The sequence below is a fragment of the Rhipicephalus microplus genome, chromosome 8 (genome assembly GCF_043290135.1).
Source record: "Rhipicephalus microplus isolate Deutch F79 chromosome 8, USDA_Rmic, whole genome shotgun sequence".
Taxonomy (NCBI): Eukaryota; Metazoa; Arthropoda; class Arachnida; order Ixodida; family Ixodidae; genus Rhipicephalus; species Rhipicephalus microplus.
The window spans coordinates 65676737-65699220 of record NC_134707.1 but is presented as its reverse complement, the minus strand read 5'-3'; the positions used below and the strand labels follow the sequence as shown (position 1 = coordinate 65699220).

General features: G+C 42.4%; 1 protein-coding gene across 1 annotated transcript; it reads left to right on the top strand.

The window, feature by feature from the left end:
* Positions 1-256: 256 nt before the first annotated feature.
* On the top strand, positions 257-22106 carry LOC119165458 (female-specific histamine-binding protein 1-like). The gene is made up of 5 exons (XM_075872052.1): positions 257-414; positions 1751-1923; positions 18695-18774; positions 20116-20202; positions 21810-22106. Exons 1-5 carry the CDS (start codon positions 301-303, stop codon positions 21938-21940), a joined length of 585 nt encoding a protein of 194 aa, XP_075728167.1. The 5' UTR covers positions 257-300; the 3' UTR covers positions 21941-22106.
* The last annotated feature ends 378 nt before the right edge of the window (positions 22107-22484 follow it).

Here is a 22484-nt window from a genome sequence, read left to right as displayed (position 1 = left end):
CGTGTCCTTTGGGAACTATTTTCTTAAGGCAGAGCTCGAAAACCGTGAACTGTCAGGGTGGGAGCTTGTAAAGAAGAATAATAAATAATAACTACAGCATGCTTCTCACGCCATATGCAATGATATACCGAACATTCAGTCATCGAACAAGGCTAGAAATAGTGCCTTGTCGGTAATCGATTGACGCGATAATGTTTTCTTGTTTCCTCATTGTTAATCTTCTATAGCGCCGTGTATAAATACGGAGGCTTCTAGTCCTCAAGCATTCGATTCATCGACTGAATCTCGAAGGTTGTCAACATGAAGATTCTTGTACTCTCTCTTGTCTTCATTTCAGCGCTAAGCTATGTTAATGGTAATAAGCCAGTTTGGGCCGATGAAGCGGCAAATGGAGCACACCAAGATGTATTGAAGGTAAAATCATTCGTACTGTTTGAGATATTTTTGCTTGAAGAACTATAAGAGAAGAATATTTTTTTTTCATGTGACCGTAAAAAGCGGTGAATGTAGATTTATTGTAACGACACATTACAACTCATGACAGCACCAAAAATCTACACAGCGTTTATTGTGTGCTGTCAGAAAGTTTACAAGTGATCATCAGTTGACCCAGTACTGCAGTTGGTTAAGGTGTAGGCAAGACCCGCCTATTTCAGAAACTTCCACAAGGTTTATACTTCCTTCGTTGGCCAACGCTTGTTCTTTCAGCGAGTTCTACTTTGTGATTTTAGTTGAATATTTAGTATGAATTGTTTACATGTGTAATAAATGCAGAGAAATCTAATTTACACACTGATGGCGTAATAGTGTGCTTCTTGTATTTTTTTCTTTTATTTGGCATAAAAGTCGGAAGGATGTAGTCTGCAACACTCCTAACGAATACTACTTCTATATGCAGACATTTTATTTTTACTTTTAGTTTCCAGATGTTTTACACTACCACAAAAGTATAATCATGCCTTAAATACACACCTGATTAACCGCGTCAATGTTACATTCTAACCTACGCTTCTGTACAAAAGTGCGAGGACCATTAGCGTCAGTACGCCTTTGCCTGAAGTGTGATCTTACGGCGAGGCGTCCACTGCCAAAGTTGTTTTTCTGAACAATTGCGTCTGAGTAATGCTTGCAAGTGTATTTAGGGAAATCCATGCTCTAAAGAGCAGACGAATTATGACTGGAGATTAGACAGTGACGTCGTCTTGTGCTTGCGGGAACACACATTATATTCGTAACATCGTTGTGCATGAAAACTTGTAAAAGTCATACTCTTGCATTTGTCCAATGCAATCTTTTTTTCAACTATATGTCATCTTCTCTCTGTCTCTTCCGTCATTGCACTAGCTTCTGACGCCCGACGATACATTGTACTACTTTCAAGAACTGATAATTTTAAAATAGAATATACATTCTCTTATATACATGTGAAGCCAAAGCATGTAATAACTTAGGGAGGTCATAAGGCATTGGACAGTTGCTGTATGCCAATTTGCGCTTGACTTTTTTGCCGCCACCGTCGAGCACGGTGGCCACTACTGGAACTGTATGAGTCAATTATGCATATGGCCTGCGGAATTTCAATGTAAATTCGCTTTCTATTCTCTTATCTTGCGATACCAATCGAGGGTATGTAGGCAGTCCTTGCAAAATTAAACCTTGATGAGGCTGCATAACTAATTATCAAGTAACGTGCTAGAAATTAAAATTTTTCTGTGCAAGCTACAGTACAATTAAGTATGTTTCATTTCAGCTACTCAAAAATAGTGATGAAGTTGTGTACGACATGGTAAAAGCGACCTACAAAAATGACCCAGTGTGGGTAAATAACTTCAGATGTTTGTATGCTGTATTTGACAGCTTTAAAGAGAATGAGAAGAGCGTTGACGCATGGTTTATGTTTATAAATGATGCTGATGCAATTTTGTAAGTACAACTTTTTTTTTATATGATATGCGAAAAAGTCAACACAATATTGTCACGGGTTTGCGCTTACACGCAATCTTAACAGATACATTGATCGCAAACTTTCTCGGAGAATTGAGCGCAGTATAGGCTGAAAATTTGTAAGGCTTAGCGGGCGAAAACCGTAAAAAACGAAAGGTAAAAATAAGAAACGTGCGTAGCTATATAGAGGTTATGTGGAGATTAACATCCCAAAACCACCATATAATTATAAGAGACCCCGTAGCGGAGAGCTACGGAAATTTCGACCACGTGAATGTTTTTACAAGCACCCCAGTGTAAGCACATGGGCATACATCATCTTCGCCTCCATCGAAAATGCAGTGGACGCAGCCAGGTTTGTACCCGCGACATGCGGGTCAGCATACAAATACTTTAGCCACTAGATCACTGTGGCCTGGCTGGCAATATAGAAGTAACACAGCCATAGAAATCTTCGAAAACCTCAAATAATTCAGCCGACAGGGCCACACGTGTTTGCACTGGATTAGAGTTTTAGGAGTCGGAAACGATGACACGTTGATCAGCATCAGTGATATCATTTTTCTTTGCTACTTGAACGAGAGATCCATACAAAATCTACTCAAAGATAAGACGGCAAATCCTGAAAACAGTCTTCGCCTAACGCGAACGTAGGCGGTTCGATACTTTGCCTTAGTAGTCTTGAATACTCCCATTTCTCCTGACTGCCCTGAGTGCGGTCGATTGGTGAATTGCAGATTGTAATGTGGTTGTGTCCCCATTTACGAGACATAAGGAGACACAGCCATAGAAACAGCCATAGAAACAGCCATAGACGCCATGTCATCAAAGCAATATTTTACAAATAGGTCTATAGCACAGCATCGATAATTCAAATAAGGGCCTTAGGAAGCCTACCATGCCAAAAGTACCCACTAGTTTCCTCCCCTGTCACAAGAAGACACTCGAAGGGCTCCTAGGAGCCTCCCCTAGAAATATAATATTTTTTTCGATTGACTTACGCAACTGACTCATTAAAAGCGGCAAGCTATGAGCTCTATGAAAGTGCAGTCACTTACAGTGTTGTTTGCATGACCAATAAATGTATTTAGGCACGTTACTCATTACAGTATCAAAAAAGGAACGCTTTATCGCCCTATGTTACCAAAAAAGTGTAACGCGTTACCGTTACAGTTACCGAAAAAAGTAATGAACGTTGCCTCTGCTGTTACTCAGCAATAATAAATATAAATCATTTTGCTTTTGCTGCAGGAACCCTCAGTAAGTGTATTTTAATGCTCACACTTATTTTTCACAAAATGCTTCTAAGCCAAACGACTATTTTACACAAATTGTAGATTTAACTAGAATTGTTTGACCAAATGCACTGAACCTTATCAATGTCACAGAGCTTATAGTTAGTTGCCTCCATAGTTGCATGCGATATCTTTGGACTCGAGCACATAGAGAAGCTCTTTGTCTCAACGTCACATAATGCACAACATTAGAATAAATCATCAACGCCTTAATATAAATTCCCACAAACTAGCCAAGTTAACTATTCTCGAAAGGATAAACGCTCTCCGTCAAGGACGCACCACTAAACCGTCAACAAATTTACAGCAATTCTTTCAGCGTGCTTGTCCTGGCAAAATAAATGCGCAAAACTTGTACTAGTAAATAATTGTTTTAATAGCCTATTAGCCCAGGAATATGTTTGGGCATAAACATTTCTTGATCATTTTAACCGGTTTACTTACCAGCAAAATGAAACAATTTATGTAAAATTGTTCAAACTCAGCCTCGCTCGCTCGGAAGCTTCTTAACTAGAAACTTTAACGAGAACACAGTATGCCAATGCTGCACGAGCTAAGTTCAGCATGCCAACAAATTACATGCTCATCATATGGTCGGAAAGACGGTTGGGCATACTATCGGCAACTTTCATTTGACGAGACAGAGTGGGGCGCAAAAAAGCTTCGTCAGCTTTCTACGCCTTTGTTGCGTAAAAAGGTCCAAGAGACCTTTTTCACGGAGCGGAGAATCGCTTCATTTCTGCACTGTTTGGCGGAGGTACAAACACTGGCTTTCGGATCTGTGCCGGTACAAAATTATGGTGCTGTCGAGCCACAGGTATCACAATGAATAGCCAGAGAGTCGGCGGTCTTGTTCCGAACATTATTGTCATGCTCCGAAAAAAAGCCATTGAAACACCTGCCTTTCTGGCCATTGTGGCAGGCTCAACATGACAGAGGGACTCTGTATACTATCCCCCCCCCCCCGCACACATTGCCGAAACCAATTACGATGCCTTACCTGGCATCAAGCTTCGCGTCTCGTGAACGGACTGCTCTTCTGTGAGAACAAGGCCAACTTGTCAGGGGGCGACAAAACCGCATGCACACCAACATGCCAGCCGATCCTTTCAACCTGTGTGCACTGAGAAAGCTGATGTTTGTTAGAAATGATCTCGACTTTTTCGGATCTGCCAATCCTTTCGTGTACGTCATGCTTTGCAGCCCGTTGTACGTGGCCCTGAGCTCTGTAGGTGCTTTATGGCCACAGCAACGTCTCAAGATAGCCAGCATTTCTGGGACGAGCCACAAAGCGCTATACCGTCTTATGTCAGCTCAGAGGATCGGTGCCTGCTAAAGATACCTCCCTTTCCCCTACAATTCCTCAAACTAAATTCCGTCTGCGCTTTACTTGTCAACGCCAGGTAGGCAACAGCGGTCCGACACTGCAACAAAAGAATTTGTCGGGGCGAATTTTGGGAATGTGGCACCTTCAGAATGAAAAAGTAACGAGCAACGTAGCACGTCACGTTACCGAAAAATGTTAACGGCAGTACGCTACCCATAATGGTTCCGAAATCGTAACGAGTACGTCACAAAGTTACCAAAAAAGTAAGGCATGATTGGTAACGTCGTGACTTGTAAAGCGTTACCGCAAACACGTCTAATGTGAAACAGGTAGCAGCAATGTTTGAAAATAGAGGATGGGAGGGTACTTCGAGTGCAGAAGTATATACTTACCTTAGGCGCATTAGCCGGAGCCACAAAGAAGGTGCGACCCTCCTCCCCCAATGAGAAAATTTTGTGAGGGGGGGGGGGTGCTGAGCAACCTCACTTTCTACAGTGACAGAGGGGGCTGAGCCACCTCACTCTCGGCTGCACGCTGGGGAAGCCAGCAAGTAAGGCGAAGTTTTTCGTCACAGCAGTAATCACTCAATTATGTTCTTACGCAAGATTAAAAACGTCACGAGGCAATGCTACAACAGAGTAAATTTTTCCCAACATTTCCGCTCTGATAAATTTCTTTCAAGCGCATTATGGTGCGAATCGCCTATTCGACAATTTTGTGTCTTGTGCTGTAGGCAAGGGCTGAACAGGGGCCCAATAATATTGCGTCCCTTGTTCATGCTTTTACTCTGGTAGGACTTGTTGATGCAGTTACGGATGGAACGAAAAACTTTTTATGGACCGGTCAAAGGAAATCATTTTCTGCTTCCATAAAAAATTTTTTTAAAAGGTTAGAACATTACAGCTGCTCTGTCGAAGCTGTTCCGAGCCGATGAGTGAAACGAATTGTTTTGATGTTTAAGTAGTTTTTTTGTGGGCGCAAATTTATATTCCAGTACGAGCGCATCGATTAAGTTTTCTTTCCCGGTATATATATATATATATATATATATATATATATGTATATATATATAGGGCGAAGAAGTGTATTTCTAAGGGCTCGTTTTTCCGTGTTTTGACACAATATCATTAAAATAACTTATAACTTTCCTTGAGCAGGCAAGTTTTCTTATTTCTTTAGTCATCAGGCAAGTTTCCTCAGTCTTTCCCTTATTCATTAAAGGGGGTATCGTACTGGCAGACTTGGTGCCGTTAGGTTGTATACGAGAGACTATTGGTCAGCAGCCCGCTCGTCATAAGTTCACGTGCTACGTGACAACACACGGGCTCATAAAAAGGGGTGTTCCGCACATGTTGCCGTGGTACAGATGGCGCTGACTGACACACCCACGTTTAAATTCATATATAAACTCAATAAAGTGGGGGGGGGGGATAGCCGCCATGATAGCTCAGTGGTTAGAGCAACGAACGCGTTATTCTAAGGTCTTAAGTTTGATTCCCGCTCACGGCAAGTTATTTCTTCACCACTTTTTTCTTCTTATTTACATTACAATGGTTTTAATAACATTCCCTATACATTCTTTGGCATTATTGTCTGTTAGATCTCATTATATTGTTTCAAAACAAGGAGAAAACGAGCCCTCAAGTAGACAACTCTTTCCTTCATTCAATAACGAGGGTATCGTACTGGCAGACTTGGTGCCGTTAGGTTGTATACGAGAGACTATTGATCAGCTGCCCACTCGTAATAAGTTCACTTGCTACATGACGCCACACAGGCTCATAAAAGGGTCTTTCGCACTCGTCGCCGTGGCTACAGATGGCGCTGACTGACTGACACTCCCACGTTTAAATTCACAAACAAACCCAATAAAGTGGCTGGGGGGGGGGCGGTCGCCGTGATAGCTCAGTGGTTAGAGCATCGAACGCGTTATTCGAAGGTCGCAGGTTTGATTCCTGCTCACAATAGGTTATTTTTTCACCCACTTTTTTTTCTCTCTATTTACATTGCATTGGTTCTAATAAGTTCCTGTATACAATCCTTGGCATTTCAGTCTGTTAGGTGTCAATAATATTGTTTCAAAACACAAAAAAGAGCCTTCAGGTATACACCTCTTTCCGATATATATATATATATATATATATATATATATATATATATATATACGGACTATTACAAGGCATTGAAGATAAGGAGAAGAAGATGAAGAGTCTTGCAAGATCGCAGTGCGCTGCTGCGAAAGACCATCGCTCATCTTTTGTAAATAAAGCCATTTTATCACAGCTCGCTGTAACAGCTGTGGTGGACGTACTGGGTAATTGACACCAGAAGACGGAGGCTGAAATGCTAGTTCTTCGATGCAGCCGTCGCCTTGCTGGACTTCCACCGAGTCCATCTGGGCTGTACATGTCCCACAACGCAAATGAACACCGACCCCTCTCGACTTCTGCGCCGACTAGTTCGGCTCCACAACTGACAGATGCTCGTCCCTTCGCCGGCAGACCAGATGAAGACGTCGAGGCTTGGCTCATCCATTACAAACGGGTGAGCGCCACCAACAAATGAGATGCCGTTTCTCAGCTTTTGTACGTCGCGTTCTTTCTAACGGATACTGCATTGATGTGGTACGAGAATCGGGTGGAAACGCTAATGGCGTGGGACAGATTTGTTTCTGAGATAAAAGAGCGTTTCGGTGACCCAACAACGACAAAGAAAAGAGCAGAACAGATGCTAATGAAACGAACTCAAGTGCCAGGTGAAACTTGCACGACCTACAATGAGGAAGTCATAAAGCTATGTAGGATCATTGACTCCAGAATGTCTGAAGAAGACAAAGTCGGGCACATTCTAAAAGGAATCTCCGAGGATGTTTACAGTTTTTTCATCGCGAAAGACACCATAACATCTGTCGCCGATGTCATTCGCCATTGCCGCACTTTTGAGCAACTGAAGACGAGGCGCATCATGCCGAAGTTCAGCAGGCTAGCCAATGTGACGACTATCACGAGTATAGACAGCAACCAGGCGCTGTATTTTGCATCAGCGATCCGGTAAATAGTACGCGAAAAACTCGGCCTGTACGCGCAAGTGGCACACCACCCAAGCACTTATCCCCCTTACCTGCCACCAGAGTTCGAGCCATTAACTGCCACCAGAGTTCGAGCGAAACGTTGCTTCATTCTCCTCGCACCAAGTGGCGGAAGGCATTGAGAATTTAATGTCACACCTATCAGCCACGTCTCTACGATAGAGACCCTGCCTCTGACGCTCGATCACGACGTGAACAGCCATGTTCTTGTACTGAGTACTCTCACCCTGACTACGTCCCGCTGTGGCAAGGGCAGTACCGACCCCACTACCAAGATGCAACTTATGACGAATACAATGGATTCCAGAGAATGGCAGAAACCCGTCCATCGCCTGATAACGAGCTTCTTCGCTGACAGCAGTGGCCCAGGATTTGTTCCGGTGAATAAAATATAAACCGTGACCCTATTGTGTGCTACAATTGTGGTATCATTGGGCCTAATGCTCGGTATTGCCACCAACAACGCCGCCAATCACGAAGGACACCAGCCATGTCTTCGCCACCAAGACCTGCTGCTTCATATTACCTGCGGACAACCGACTTGTTTCCAAGGGACCGTTTTCCGCGTGAGATCAGACGCAGCAATTCGCCAGCATCCGAGTAAAGTTTGACACCACCATCCAACCGTTCTCGACGCTCGCCGTCTCCTCTGCGTCGTTCTTCTCCGCCGCAGCCGGGAGAATACCATCTGCGGCCGATGGAGGTAAGGTCTCCGAACGGTTTTCAAGATATACCTCTGCCTATTGTTATGCTGAGAAACGGAGTAAATGTGTTGATTGATGGAATAGCAACGATGGCGTTAGTTGACACTGGGGCGACTGCGTCTGTGATGAGCCTCGCCTTCAGAAACTGCTTAGGTCTTAATGTTATGTTTTCGTGAAGCGATACAATCACCTTTCCTGGTGTAGGCAGCGAGTGGCTTAATCCTCTTGGTGTATGTGTAGTCAGGGTTTCATTGGCTGGAAAAGCATTTGTATCCGAATTTCTGGTTCAATCTTGTTGTTCACACGATGTCACTCTTCTTATCAATTTTCTGGAGCAATGCCATGCTTCCTTCGACGGTGGTAGTGGAGAAATATCATTAAAGAATTTGTTTCTGCGGTCGCTTTCCGAAGAAGACTACCATAGTGAAGACAGCACACACTTAGTGTGATTGATGAAGTGATAGCATCATCTTGGTGCCTGACACCCATTCGAGTCTCTTCCACAGCGGTTGATGCTGCTTGTGTTGACCCCATAGTGGGGCCTCTACGCAAGAACTGTTCTAAGAAAGACATACTTGTGCCCTGTTCTGTTGTGTGCATGACGAAAGGAGTAGCAACATTGTGGGCGCTGAACTGTTCTGCCACGCCGGTTGCGCTTCCTCGTGGGATGAAAATAGCTCTCTTCGATGAAGCCTCATGCAGCTCAATAGCAGCACTAGTTACCGACCTCACCACCTCTTGCTCTCCTTCTGATATTCGCCGTAATGAAGATATAATGCTTGGTACGATCAGCCAGAATCTCAGTACAACAAAACGGCAAGCGCTGGTGCAGGTCCTTTCTCGGAATGTTGCAGCTTTCGACTTCAAAGATAAAGATTAGAGATAAGAAACATAGATTCTTAGATATTGCAAAGGCATGTAAAAATCCTCTCTTCTTTATAAACCTGAACTGCCGCTCCGCAAAATAAAAAAAACCGATGAATAAAACATGCTTTTTCAGACACTAGATTTTCATATTCAGTAATTATACTAACAGAAACGTGGCATGATTAAGGGTTAAAAATGTACACACCCTCAGCCTATTCACACTTTTTCTTAGCCCAACAGAGCAAACGTGGTGGAGTGGTATCAGTACTTGTACACAAGACTTTCGAGTGTAGCCTTCAACCCTGTTTCAGAGTTGTAACAGAGGACTATGAAGCCGTAACCTTATGTATTCCAGCACGTATGTTTGTAGGGCTCTATTGACCCCCAGCCGGTTCGTTTGAGAATTTTTGTGCGCTTCTTGAGAAGATTCTTAATTTTGCCACTGAAAACAGTTTTGAACTTGTAGTTGGAGGCGACTTTAATACCAACATACTCGACAATGGATTGAAGCAAACGTCCCTGACTGCACTTGTAGCGATGAATGGCTTTGATATAATATCTACCGGACCAACCAGAGTTACGGCAACATCGCGGGCATTACTAGATTTTTTCATTACAAATGCGTTGAACTTATTCATAAAAGCAGATGTTATTGCTACAGGCTTAAGTGACCATTTAGCAGTTTTCATGCTTCTGGCTAGTACTGATCAACCCAAGAAAGAAAGGGACAAGCGCACTTTCCAGGATATCTCGGAAAATAATCTAGCACGGTTTAGAGAGGCTGTAAGCGCACTAACTTGGATACAAGTCTACAATGAGCGTGACCATAACCCAGCCTACGAAACATTTTTGAAAACTTTTTGTGCAAGTTATGGAGTTTGCTTTCAAACTAAAACCGTAACACGATTTTACCAGACTCGCAAACCCTGGGTTAGCAAAGGCATTCCGCAAAAAAAAAACAAGCACTAAAACCATTTGTACAAAAGGTTCATCACTAGTCGAGAGCCTAACGTATTCGAAGAATTTAAGTCTGTCCGAAACCAAATAGTCAACGTTGTTAAAAAGGCTAAAAATAGCTACTATAATAATTTTTTTTCTCGAGATATGAAACAATCTGTCCTAATGTGGAAGAAAATAAATTCTGTACTTGATCATTCCCGAAACTGTCAACAATATACAACCATTATATATGAAGGTCAAGCTGTATCGGGCTCACCATTGGCCAATCTTTTCAACAATTTTTTATACAAAAATTTTCTTACACGCGTTCAGAATGTTACTATGCAGGCAACGTAGACTTAAACTTAAACGCTACATCTGTTTTTTTTATCTCCTACTGACGTGCAGGAGATGCACAGTACCATCTTAAATTTAAACATTAGAAGCACTTGCGATGTCGATAGCTTGCAAATTAGCCCTGTTAAACATGTTGTAGACCTAATTACGTTTCTGCTGACACATATATTTAATTTATTCTTGTCCAGTGGAACATTTCCCCAGAGAATGCACATTTCAAAAGTTGTCTTGACATTTAAAGGTGGTGACAAAATTGTCTTTAAGAACTTTCAACCGATTTCAATTCCGCCAGTTTTTTCTAAAGTCATCGAGAAACTTTTACACCTTAGGCTATCCAGTTGTTTTTCTAAACACTCGTTACTTGGCAACTTTCAACATGGTTTCAGAAAACACTGCTCCACTGAAACTGCCTTGCTAAAACAAAAAGAAATAACATTACATAATTTCTCGAATCACTGCTTAGCTTTGGTAATTTTTATTGCCTTATCAAAGACATTTGATTCATTAAGTGATAGGACTTTGCTCAGTAAGTTGCATTCTTATATATATACGACATTGCTCCTAACCTCATGTCGTCTTACCTAAGCCACCCTATTTGCCATACTATTTTGTATGTTTCCTTTGGTGACTTCCACTCTGAACTTAAGTGCATTAAGGCTGAAGTCTCTCAGGGAAGCATACTATAGGGCCTCTGCTGTTATCCATATATGTGAATGACTTGCAGTACGCTGTCTCACACCACCGAATATACCTTACTTGCTACGCAGATGAAAAAACCCTGTTATTGAGTAGTAAGAAAACCGAAGATATAGAAAAAATTTGCGCAGATGTTTTACCACTTTGACTTTTCTGGACTGAGAGAAATTCTCCGGCAATCAATACTCGAAAGACTAAAGCAGTACTGTTCCGACCGATAAATATCACAGCTGTTCTGCCTCACGTCTGCCTTTGTCGATGCGAAATAAAAATAGTTGAATGTATGAAGATGTTAGGAGTGTACTTTTAGAGTAATACCATGTGGGATTACCATGGTATCGAAATACACAGAAAACTTTGCAAAACAATTGGCCTCATCAATAGAAAGAAACACCTACTGCCTGAGCTCATACAGCTCTTCTTATACCATTCTTTAATCTCCCTTCAGCTTGGTTAAGGGCACCTAATCTGGGGAACAACAACAAAAAAGATATTAACAAGTTGGTACTTTTACAGAAGAGGGCAATGAGAATGTTAGCAAATGCTTCTTTTTATTCACACACCCAAGAATTGTTTGATCGGTACCAAGTAATGACCGTAAATCATCTGTACATCTACCATTTGACGCTCTCTTACTGTGTGGCAAATAAGAAGAATAACTCATTTTATAATGACCTATCGATGCTACAAAAAATCTTACTGGCACGATACACGTTTACCAGAAACGTGGTCGGTTCCAACGCCGCGGAATAACTATGCTTCTCAATCGATAACTTTTACACTGCCCCATCTATTGAATAAATATACAGATAACGCTATTGATATATATCGCCTTCCAAATAACAGTTTCCAAAGCGTAATTTTGTCGCCTGACTGTGTTATTTCTGAAATTTGATAATTGTCGCGCACCAAACAACCGTTTCATAGGCGCATTTTCTGCCGCTTTACTATGATATTTCTAAATGTGTGCGATCCGCATATTGTTATTATTTGTGTTTATGTACACTTTTGCAATGAATTTCACCATGAAATGCCTTATCCGAGTGGACGTTTTCATTGTGGGTATCAGTGTTTCTTGGTGGTGTTGATTTTTTGGCATTTCCATGGGTCATTCGCGATCATCTCGGCGTACAGTACTGCTATTTTTGTTTACTTTGTGCCATTGATGACTCTGTGATTCTTTGGGGTGTTTTCCAATGCAGTCAATTCCAAAGCAGATATCTCACAGTAGCTTTTTTCGGCCGCTCCATCCTTTTATGAAAAATGAAAGTAAACATTTGATTTGATATGATTTGGTTATAGATGCACCCCTTCAGTTACCTTCATCCCGCGCTCGTCACAGAATAGACACCGGCTCTGCACACCCCATCCACCAAAAGCCCTACCGAGTGTCATCCTCTGAGCGCAAAGTTATCGCCGAACAAGTAAAGGACATGCTGAACAAAGGTGTCGTGCAAGACGCTTCCAGCCCGTGGGCAGCCCTGGTAATTCTTGTTAGGAAAAAGGATGGGTCCTGGAGATTCTGCGTAGATTACAGGCATATAAACGCTGTGACGAAGGACGATTCCGAAGGAAGATCCCTTACCACAGAGTGATGACGTGGTAGATTGTTTGCATGCCGCTTCCTATTTTTCAACGCTTGATTTGCGGTCCGGTTATCGGCGAATACCTATGGAACCCAGCGACAAAAAAAAGACTGCTTTCGTTACACCAGATGGCCTATTTGAATTTAATGTCATGCCTTTTAGCCTTTGTAATGCTCCAGCCACCATTAAAATATTTATGGACACAGTATTACGTGGTCTAAAATGGGAGACTTGCATGTGCTACCCTGACGAAGTTGTGATCTTTGGCCGTACGTTTGATGAACATAACAACCGTCTCAGTCTTGTTCTCCACTGCAATGAAAAAGCTGGGCTGGTTCTGAATAAAAAAAATTTCGCTTTGGCGAACGTCAAACTCTGGTGCTTTGGCACTTGGTCGACAAGGATGGCGTCAGACCCGATCCTCGCAAGATAGAAGCAGTGAGCTCTCTTGAACCACCACAGTCCGCACGAGAACTTCGCTCATTTGTCGGCCTATGCACACATTTTCGTCGCTTTGATACACCATTTGCGGAGATCGTTTAACTGCTGACAAGCATCTTGCGACAGGATGCAACCTTCAATTGGACACCAGAGTCTGACGCCGCATTCTCACAACTTAAGTTACTGCTAATGTTAGCTCCACTGTTGCGTCACTTCGATCCATCTTGCCCGACTGAGGTCCACACGGACGCTAATGGTATCGGCGTAGATGCGGTGCTTGTACAACGACACAATGGCGCAGAGCATGTCGTGGCATATGCCAGCTGATTCCTGAGCAAATCTGAACGCAATTACACAGTTACGGAACAGGAATGTCTGGCAGCTGTATTCGCTGTACAGAAGTTTCGTTCTTATCTTTACGGGAGGCCATTTAAGATAATTACCGATCACCATTCGTTATGTTGGTTGGTCGGTTTGCGTGACCCCTCTGGCCACCTGGCTTGTAAGGCGTTGCGACTTCAGGAATACGACTTAACGGTGTCGTATAAGAGTGGCCGTCGTCACGCTGACGCTGACTGCCTTTCCCGGATTCCTCTTGCGACTACCGACTGCGATGCTGAAAATTTTGACGACTGCCTTGCCACTCTTACAAGCACGTTCCCCTACGCGGCTGACTTCCAGAGAGAACAACGCAACGATCTAAACTTGTATCTTTTTTCTCCCACCGCACGTGCCTCCCAACACAGCGCTCGCTATACGGTCCGAGACAAGTTGCTCTATAAAACTAACTACTGCAGACCTGGAGCACGTTTTCTTCTTGTTGTTCCCGAGAGCCTTTGCTCCGATGTTTTAGATGCGGAGCATCTTATACTCGCGCCTTGTAGTGCGCCGTCCGCACCGCTTCTCGAACATTCGACAGCTGACGCGCGCGCATGCGCCGTCGCGCCGTCGCCCACTCTTCCACCATCTGTGCATCCCTTCCTCCTCTACACACCGCGCGCGCTTCACTCCTCCACCATCTGTGCACCCTTCCTCCTCTACACACCGCGTTCGACATCTACAATTCTCCTGATTCTCCAGTGGACGCGCATGTGGCGTCGCGCTTCGAGAACATTCAACAGCTGACAGTGCATGCGCCGTCGTGTTGTATATATACTCAAGGTCGGCGCTCGCTCGCTCAGTTGCCGCTCGTCGGTTGGTTTGTACGGCACATCGACGTCCAAGGTCGCGGTGAAATGAATTCCAACGAATCCACAAACACAATGATCGACGTCCCTTCGACCAGCGCCGCCCTTTCGCATACGTGTGTACGTGTTCACTCATTTAACACCCCCTCCTACAACCACGTTAACCAATTTAGCCATCGACCCAAGTAAGTCACAATTTAACACCCCATTTCACAACCACGTTAACCAATTTAGCCATCGACCCAAGTAAGTCGCACTTTAACACCCCGTTAACCAATTATATGGTCCGCATCCTCCTCAGTGTTCCCCCGAGGGAAGCTGCGGGCAATTTTTTCATGCTATGCATGACGATGCGACATCCGGTAATTTCGGCTTCATACGAACACTGAACCGCATGCAGGAACGCTTTTATTGGCCCAAGATGTACGAAACAAAGAAGCGTTACGTCGCTAGCGGCGAGACGTTCCAACGTCACAAGCGCCCGGCCACCGCTACACCAGGTCCCCTTCAGCCATTAACACCACCCAGCACGCCTTTAGAACAAGTAGGAATTGACATGATGGGTCCATTTCCGTTATCTTACATTAAAAACCGTTGGATAATCGTCTGTGTAGATTACCTTACGCGTTATGCCGAAACCACAGCCATTCCCTCTTCTACCGCTGCATCCGTGGCAGTCTTCCAGCTCCACTCCGTGGTTATCGCCATGGTCCACCGCGTGTTATTATCAGAAACCATGGCCATCAGTTCACTGCTGATGCCGTTGAAGAATTAGTACGCATGTGCACGACACAGTTCCGTCATTACACACCGTATCATTCGCACACGAATGGCCTCGTTGATCCGACAAACGAACGCTCACCAACATGCTTGCCATGTACGTTTCGTCCAATCACAAGAACTGGGATGGAGTGCTGCCTTTTATCACGTACGCGTACAACACGGCGAAACATGAAACAACGAACTTCAGCCCATTTTATCTTTTGTACACCAGATTGCCACTGAGCCCTCTAGACACTTTCTTACCCTTAATTCTACAAAATGACGACTCTGTATCGAACACCCTGTGCCTCGCGGAAGAAGCACGTCGAATCGCTCGTCTTCGGACTCTGGCCTCTCAACGTCGTCCGAAGGAACGTTACGACGACCGTCACGAACCGGTATTATTTAAAAAAGGTGACTTGGTGTTGCTTTCGACACCGCAACACAAGCGTAGATTGTGTCAAAAGCTTCTGTCACGATACTCAGGCCCATTTGAAGCTTTGGAGCGTCTCGGCCAGCTTACTTACGTAATAGCTCACCTTTCGTCCAATGGTCGACGTTCGAGCAGAACGCAGCTCACTCACAATGCTCGCCTGAAGACTTTCTACCATCCCTGTGCATCATAAGTCGCTCTACTGGCTTCGATTGATTGATTTGTGGGGTTTAACGTCCCAAAACCACCATTTGATTATGAGAGACGCCGTAGTGGAGGGCTCCGGAAATTTTGACCACCTGGGGTTCTTTAACGTGCACCCAAATCTGACTCTACTGGCTTCGTCTGCTTGCGGGAGAATGTAACGTGCCAGAAAATGAAGAGAAGAAGAGGAAGACAAAGAGACCTGCAAGATTGCAGTGCGCTGCAGCGAACGACCTTCACTTACTTTTTGTAAATAAAACCATTTCATCACAATCACAGCTCACTGTAACAATATATATATATGTGTGTGTGTGTGTGTGTGTGTGTGTGTCTGTGTGTGTGTATGTGTGTGTGTCTCAGCTGACGATTGAGGTTGGCTGAAATTAAATGAATTGAAAATTAAACTGCGAGCAGAGGGAAGTGTGGCTGTTAGTCTTCATAGCCTTACGACGTTCGAAATTGTAGGGGCTGCATGTCTAACTGAAATACGAAGTTGCTTTGCACTAGGCCAGTCTTTGTTCGCTCCCGGCATCACGGTAGCGCTAAAATTTCCTTCCGGCTGGCATTACGACACAGCTCCCTACAATACATAATGATTAAACTTTTACGCGCAAAAATTCATACAATGAACGGAAGAGACAAGGCGATCGCCCTCGTCTGTCGTGTTCATTATCTGAATAATTTAGCGCTGAGAACTTTTTTAATAGATTAATAAATATCCCAATACCAAACTTTACAATAAATAAAGCGCCATCACATACAAATGTGAGCGTAAGTATTGCTGTTATGCCCAATGTACTTCGTACAGAGAAAGATGTGTCAAGCACTAGAAACTATTCCCAAAATGTTTATTTCGGGAACAGGGAACCGCATATATACGCAGCATCACTTATCACATGCCAATCATGCCAACAGCCAATCAGACTGAGATTCTAGTTCGATGACGACCAAAAATGAAAGCACAGATATTCTTGAAGGGAAACAAAAACATATTGAAGTTAGATGCGAGCCTTCGGGCTAGCCAAGTGACGCTAGGTGGCCTTTACTTTGTGGAAAGTCACCCATACCGGTGTTAACAATTTTTATTCATCAGATTGCCCGTGCTTTAAATCTTGCACGTTGTCATAGATGATATTGGTCCTTCTTTTTGAAATTTCTAAGCAATACCTCCTAAATTAAAGCATTAGATACTATGTAGTACCTAAGAAGTATTGCTGTTGTATTTACACTCAAAACATATTGCAGTTGGTATCATTCCGCCAAAAAATATTTTTGAGAGTGAGATTTTTATTTCCTACATTGGTTGCTCTAAAGTGTACTGTTAGAGTCGAAAAAGAATATTCAATCAAGGAAGGTGCTTTCAGTGGGAAAGTGGTTTTGCAGAAGGTGTGATGATACAAATGTAGTTTATGTTGCGTTAGGCTTGGTCTATACATTCTCAAGCAGTTGAAAGCTTCTTCTCAGAATGGATTCGGCTGTCTAGGTGAATGGTGAATTATTGTAACTGGCTTTAGTACCGCAATAATGACACAGGGAGAGCACACATACAATATTATGTGTCATACGGACTACTATTAGGGTTTTGTTCTTACATCAATTCTAGAAAAGTATCACCATGTATTTATTTGCAAGTGCCACTTGTAATCTGTGCAGCAGCGTTTCTTAATCTCTTCACAAAGGGGTCAGCAGGCTAAAAGCGTAACTTGGCTGATTTTTTTGAAGGTCCGGAAAGTAACAGTTAGTATACAGTCGAATACAATAATAACGTTTCTGTTAATTATTGTGAAATAAAATTGTACAAAAAATAAAGGTGTGTAGAAGAAAATCAATATTTTATTATTCAAGAATTCAGTGCCTGAGTGTAATCTTGAGCTGTTCTGCATATCTTGTGGCAAGTTATAGATATACCTTGTGGTTCTTCGAGGCTTTATTTAGAAATGGTTACGCCTAATGAATGCTTTGTACAGTTATTTACAGAGAGGAATAAGATAATACCTCCAAGATTGCGTTATTTTATTTGGAGAGCTACAATGTAATGAACCTCGACGCTTCATCACAGCTGACAGGTTTTCGCACTTCTACGCTTCTCTGAGTGTGCATCACTTAAACCTGTATGGTATTTGTTCCGAGCGTAAACTTACGGGCCCAGAACCTCCAACAAGCTAGCCTTGTTTAGAGTCTTGTGCCTAGAACATTCTCAGTTAAGATGCGAGCACAAACTGCGATATCGTAATGTAAAATGTCCAACTGAGTAATGCAAACGCTTTTAGCATAAGAAAGACCCTCCCTTCTACATTCATAGCACCGAATAGATGGATTATGTGGATAAAACTTTTAAAATGTAAATATGTCGGGTTGGTGCATTTTTAAGCTTTGTCTCAGTGTTTAGAATGCCTATACTCTTTCCTCAAGAACATGTCTTGATCTGTTTCCACGCGACGACAATGGGTATTATCCAAGGAATATGGTGATTGCAGAGCCGCCTTACTAAAACGGCAACACAATTATAATGACAGTATTCGGAGATCGGAACACCCCGTGACCGTGATTTTAAGAAAAGCAAGAAAACTACTTGGTTAATTATCTCGCAAACATACTATACTGTTATATAAACAGAATGTTCAACCCTATAGAAAAGGAGGCCATATTGTCAATATATACGTTTTTGTGACAACGTAGAGCTAATTTTAATCATCGTTTTCAAGAGCAAAACTGTCCCATGATAACCTGGTTGACTTTAGTGACGTGGTTGATAAACTATACCTTTGTAAAAAAACTGCTTCATGATATTGTGTCTGTAATTTATTGCCGCATGGAACTGAGCCAGCTGATACACCTGCACCCTTTTTCTACAAAACTTTCAGCCAAACTTCTCAAGAAAAGGCAACTGCTGTTAAAATGTACGGCTACAGTAAAGAAAACGCCATCACATACGTGGCGAAAGGTAAGCATTGCTGTTATGCCTTCTATACCAGTGCATGTTCAATTCTGATGCACAAAGCGTAAAGCCAAATAGTTGAACACTTACTTACCGTTGACTAGATAAAGCTAAGAATTCTCAGGCATGCGTTTTGCGGTGTTGGAAATATTATGCCAGCGCTAGCTGCAAGAACTCTGCTACTTCCTTTGAAATAATGTGTACTTGCTCTGTTTTCTTGATATGTCAAGAGGAAGGTACCAGTGAACTTTATTCAGTGAAATAAGTGTTTAGTGAAGGGCTTGGTAGACTCACGAAGGTGCGTCACTCAACCATAAAATGATATCAGAAGCGCTGTTAGAATCACTGTGGATCGGAAGGCACTGCTGCTGATATTCGCAATAGAGATAGCTACAGAATGCACCCGAGTACAAGTATTACAAGTTATATTTTATGCCAAAATATTTCATTTATGTGCTGTTTTATTACAGTAGAAAAGCACAAATACATTCACTTTTATTGGCTGCAAAAAACTGAGCTTTTTCTGATTTTCGTCCTCAAGAACACCACCAAAGACAAAAAAAAATTCCCCGCTAGTGCAACGAGTCAATATTTCCCCATCAAAGAATTGCTATCTAAAATTTGCCTTGTTCACCATCGTAGCAGTCTGTATTGGTTTTCACCTTAATGTGCGGACTCTCAAATAGTGTAGCGCATTTTCTCTGGTGTCTCACACTTGACGCAACAATCGTGTGATTTGGTTGTGAACGCGTCATACAAGCAAGAGAATCGTTCGGCTTCAAATGCGTTCCCCGGGGTGAGCTGATTGGCGTTATACTTTTTTCTCTTTTAAACCGCCTTTTTCTATTTGGCAATTACGCAAGATTACATGAACTGCACACTCTGTCACCAAGTATAGAAATCAATTCTGTGTAAATTCAAGCAATGAGTTTTTTCTCACATTAGCAGTGAGGGTCACATTTTCACAAATTTGATGCTTTAAGCCTTATTGTATACATTTGGTTAGTTTTCAGCTCATAATTCTATCTCGTGCTACCCAACCACCACAGGCCAGAATAATAGCATCTCACACTCGCCGTAATGGTTTAGAATGACGTTGGTTCGCACTTCAAGGGTTTCGCAAAAGAGAGACATAGTCAAATAAATCAGTAATCCCAAACTTCTGTGAATGAACTGCAAAGAAACCAGATGCATAGTCTCAAGGTTGAAAGTTGAAGCCACCGTAATTCCATAAAATAAATAAGTGCGATAACAAACTTTCACAATGTTTTAATACATCTATTTCTAAACACTTTAACACGATTATTGCAGTGACGCACTATGCCTAATTTTTATGATCGCTTGTAGATGGACAAGTTTTCACAGACGTCCTCGCATTCTCTGACAATTATTGCTACGTGGTCTACGCTCTTGGCGCAGACGGAACTGACGGAGGTACGTAATTTCAGTCACTTTCATCCCTACCAGAAATTATAACACAGAGCTCTCACGAAGGCATCGCACATTTTTCCTGAAGTATTCACTTCGATTGTTTAGAAAAATGAGTTACTAGATATCTTGATGAGCTGACTGTTATTTGTTTTTCTCTATGCCTAACATAGAGCACTGTTCACGAGTTTCTTATTTGCGACAAATATAGATGAAATATATTCTTATGTATAATTTTGTGCACGTGTTGTAGATGGCATCTAAAAGAAGTGCACTTCAAAATGGTTCATGTAACCCTTTTTTTTGTCATGCGAAGCTTTGTGTCACCTTTATTCGTAGACTCGTATCATTGATAACAATGAAACAAATGTTTCTACAGCTAAAACTGCAAGTCTATACTAGAAAATGTAAAATAAGCTCTGCGAGCAAGTGTGATATATATGTTTGATGTGGTTCTTCATTCTTTTTCTGGGCGCTATCTGACACATCACTTTAACAAACGTCAGCCATGTATGTTAAGAAGCTTAGTTTACTGATATGTAAGGTTTAACGTCCCAAAAATACCATATGATTATGAGAGACGCCGTAGTGGAGGGCTCCGGAAATTTCGACCACCTGAGTTTTTTAACGCGCAGCCAAATCTGAGCACACAGGCCTACAACATTTCCGCCTCCATCAAAAATGCAGCCGCCGCAGCCGGGACTCGATCCCGGGACCTGCAGGTCAGCAGCTGAGTACCTTAGCCACTAGACCACGACCACGGTGGGCAAGCTTCGTTTACTGAATAAAGCTGTTAGCCTAATCCACTAAAACTGCAGTCCGCAGTCAGGTTATAAACACAAGGGTATAGAAATACTAATTTTCTTTCGGCAAACTTAGCGAAAAACATTTAGTAGGCAAAACCAAACGTATTACACCCGCTATTGATTATTAAATTTGGCAACTTGTATGCGTGCATACAAAGGTGGTTACTGATATTTTTTCTTAAACAGTAACACCAGCATGTTCGTATGAATAACACGCCTATTGCCATATATTTAACGCAAAACGTTTATCGTGCCTGCTTCTTCAACTCGGTGGCATAATAAACTGATAAAAATATGGGTGACCCCAAAAATGGGTGATAAACAGAACAAAAATAGGTGATAATGTATGAATAATTAGAATCAGCTGGAAACATAGCCTTTGAATTTAGTGCTGACAGCCAAAGCTTGGGACAACAATAGAAATGAACATACACTGCAGCGAAAGCACATTAGACACATTGCGTCATGTGCGTACCTGGTTATTGTAAGGCGTGTTTGTAAGATCGGAAGCGTCATTTAGCATATCAGGTCTTTGTACACTTTTAAATATTTATTGTTCTGTTTCAGAGTTTGCGCATAATACTTTGAGAATGATCGCTAAATATGCTTGAGTTTTCATTACTGTGTGTGCCAAAAAAGTATGAATAACTGGTAAATCACAGCAAAAACGCAACCCCGAAGAACATTTTTTTAATTGTTTAATAACCATGCATCGTTGCACGTTATGTTGAAGCCATTGGTTTCCAGCTTAAGAAACAAGTTTGTCGTAGTCTGTGGCACTAATCTATACCTTGCGTTCTATTTTAGGTTACGAACTATGGGCCAAAGATTCTGAAAATGTTCCAAAAAGTTGTCTGGAAAAGTTCAATGAGTATGCTGCCGGTCTACCGGTACGGGGCGTATTCACAAGTGATTGCCTTCCAGACATAGAAGTATAACTTAGAAGTGTCATGCCTTGAACGTCCACTGGGGTATTGCCAACTCATGCCTCTATGTTTGATGCAGTGCGTTCGGCGATATCATTCACGTAGGTTTCTTGTGTTTGGTACTTTATACTCACTGCTGCCACTTACCAGGAGTACTCCGAAATAAAGTATTCTGTAGATGGAATACAGCGTCCAATTTTCAAATATCAGATGTTTCTACAGTACTCAATTCGGCGGTCTATATTAAGAAGGTTATAATTGTTTCGGAAAGGATCTTCGATGAATCCTTCCCGAAACACTTACAAATGGGTACACAAAGCTTCGTGTTCGACCATACATACCTAACCTCCGGCGATGCCTTCACTGACAGAGATGTGCCCACGGCACGCAATGCTGTCGTGATCTGCAAACTTGTGCAAAATGTCGAGTTTCGGGCCACACCTCCGTTACCTGCACAGAACCGGCACACAACGTCAACTATGATGAAATCATGCCTCATACTCATGATCCCCTGAATTCTGGAAAAAAATCAAAGAGATAATCACATTGAACATGA

Excerpts from the sequence above, each read along its gene's own strand:
- LOC119165458 (XM_075872052.1), top strand. The coding sequence starts at position 301 with ATGAAGATTCTTGTACTCTCTCTTGTCTTCATTTCAGCGCTAAGCTAT. Across the intron at positions 415-1,750 it reads CACACCAAGATGTATTGAAG|CTACTCAAAAATAGTGATGA; the intron begins GTAAAATCATTC and ends GTTTCATTTCAG. Across the intron at positions 18,775-20,115 it reads CATCACATACGTGGCGAAAG|ATGGACAAGTTTTCACAGAC; the intron begins GTAAGCATTGCT and ends GATCGCTTGTAG.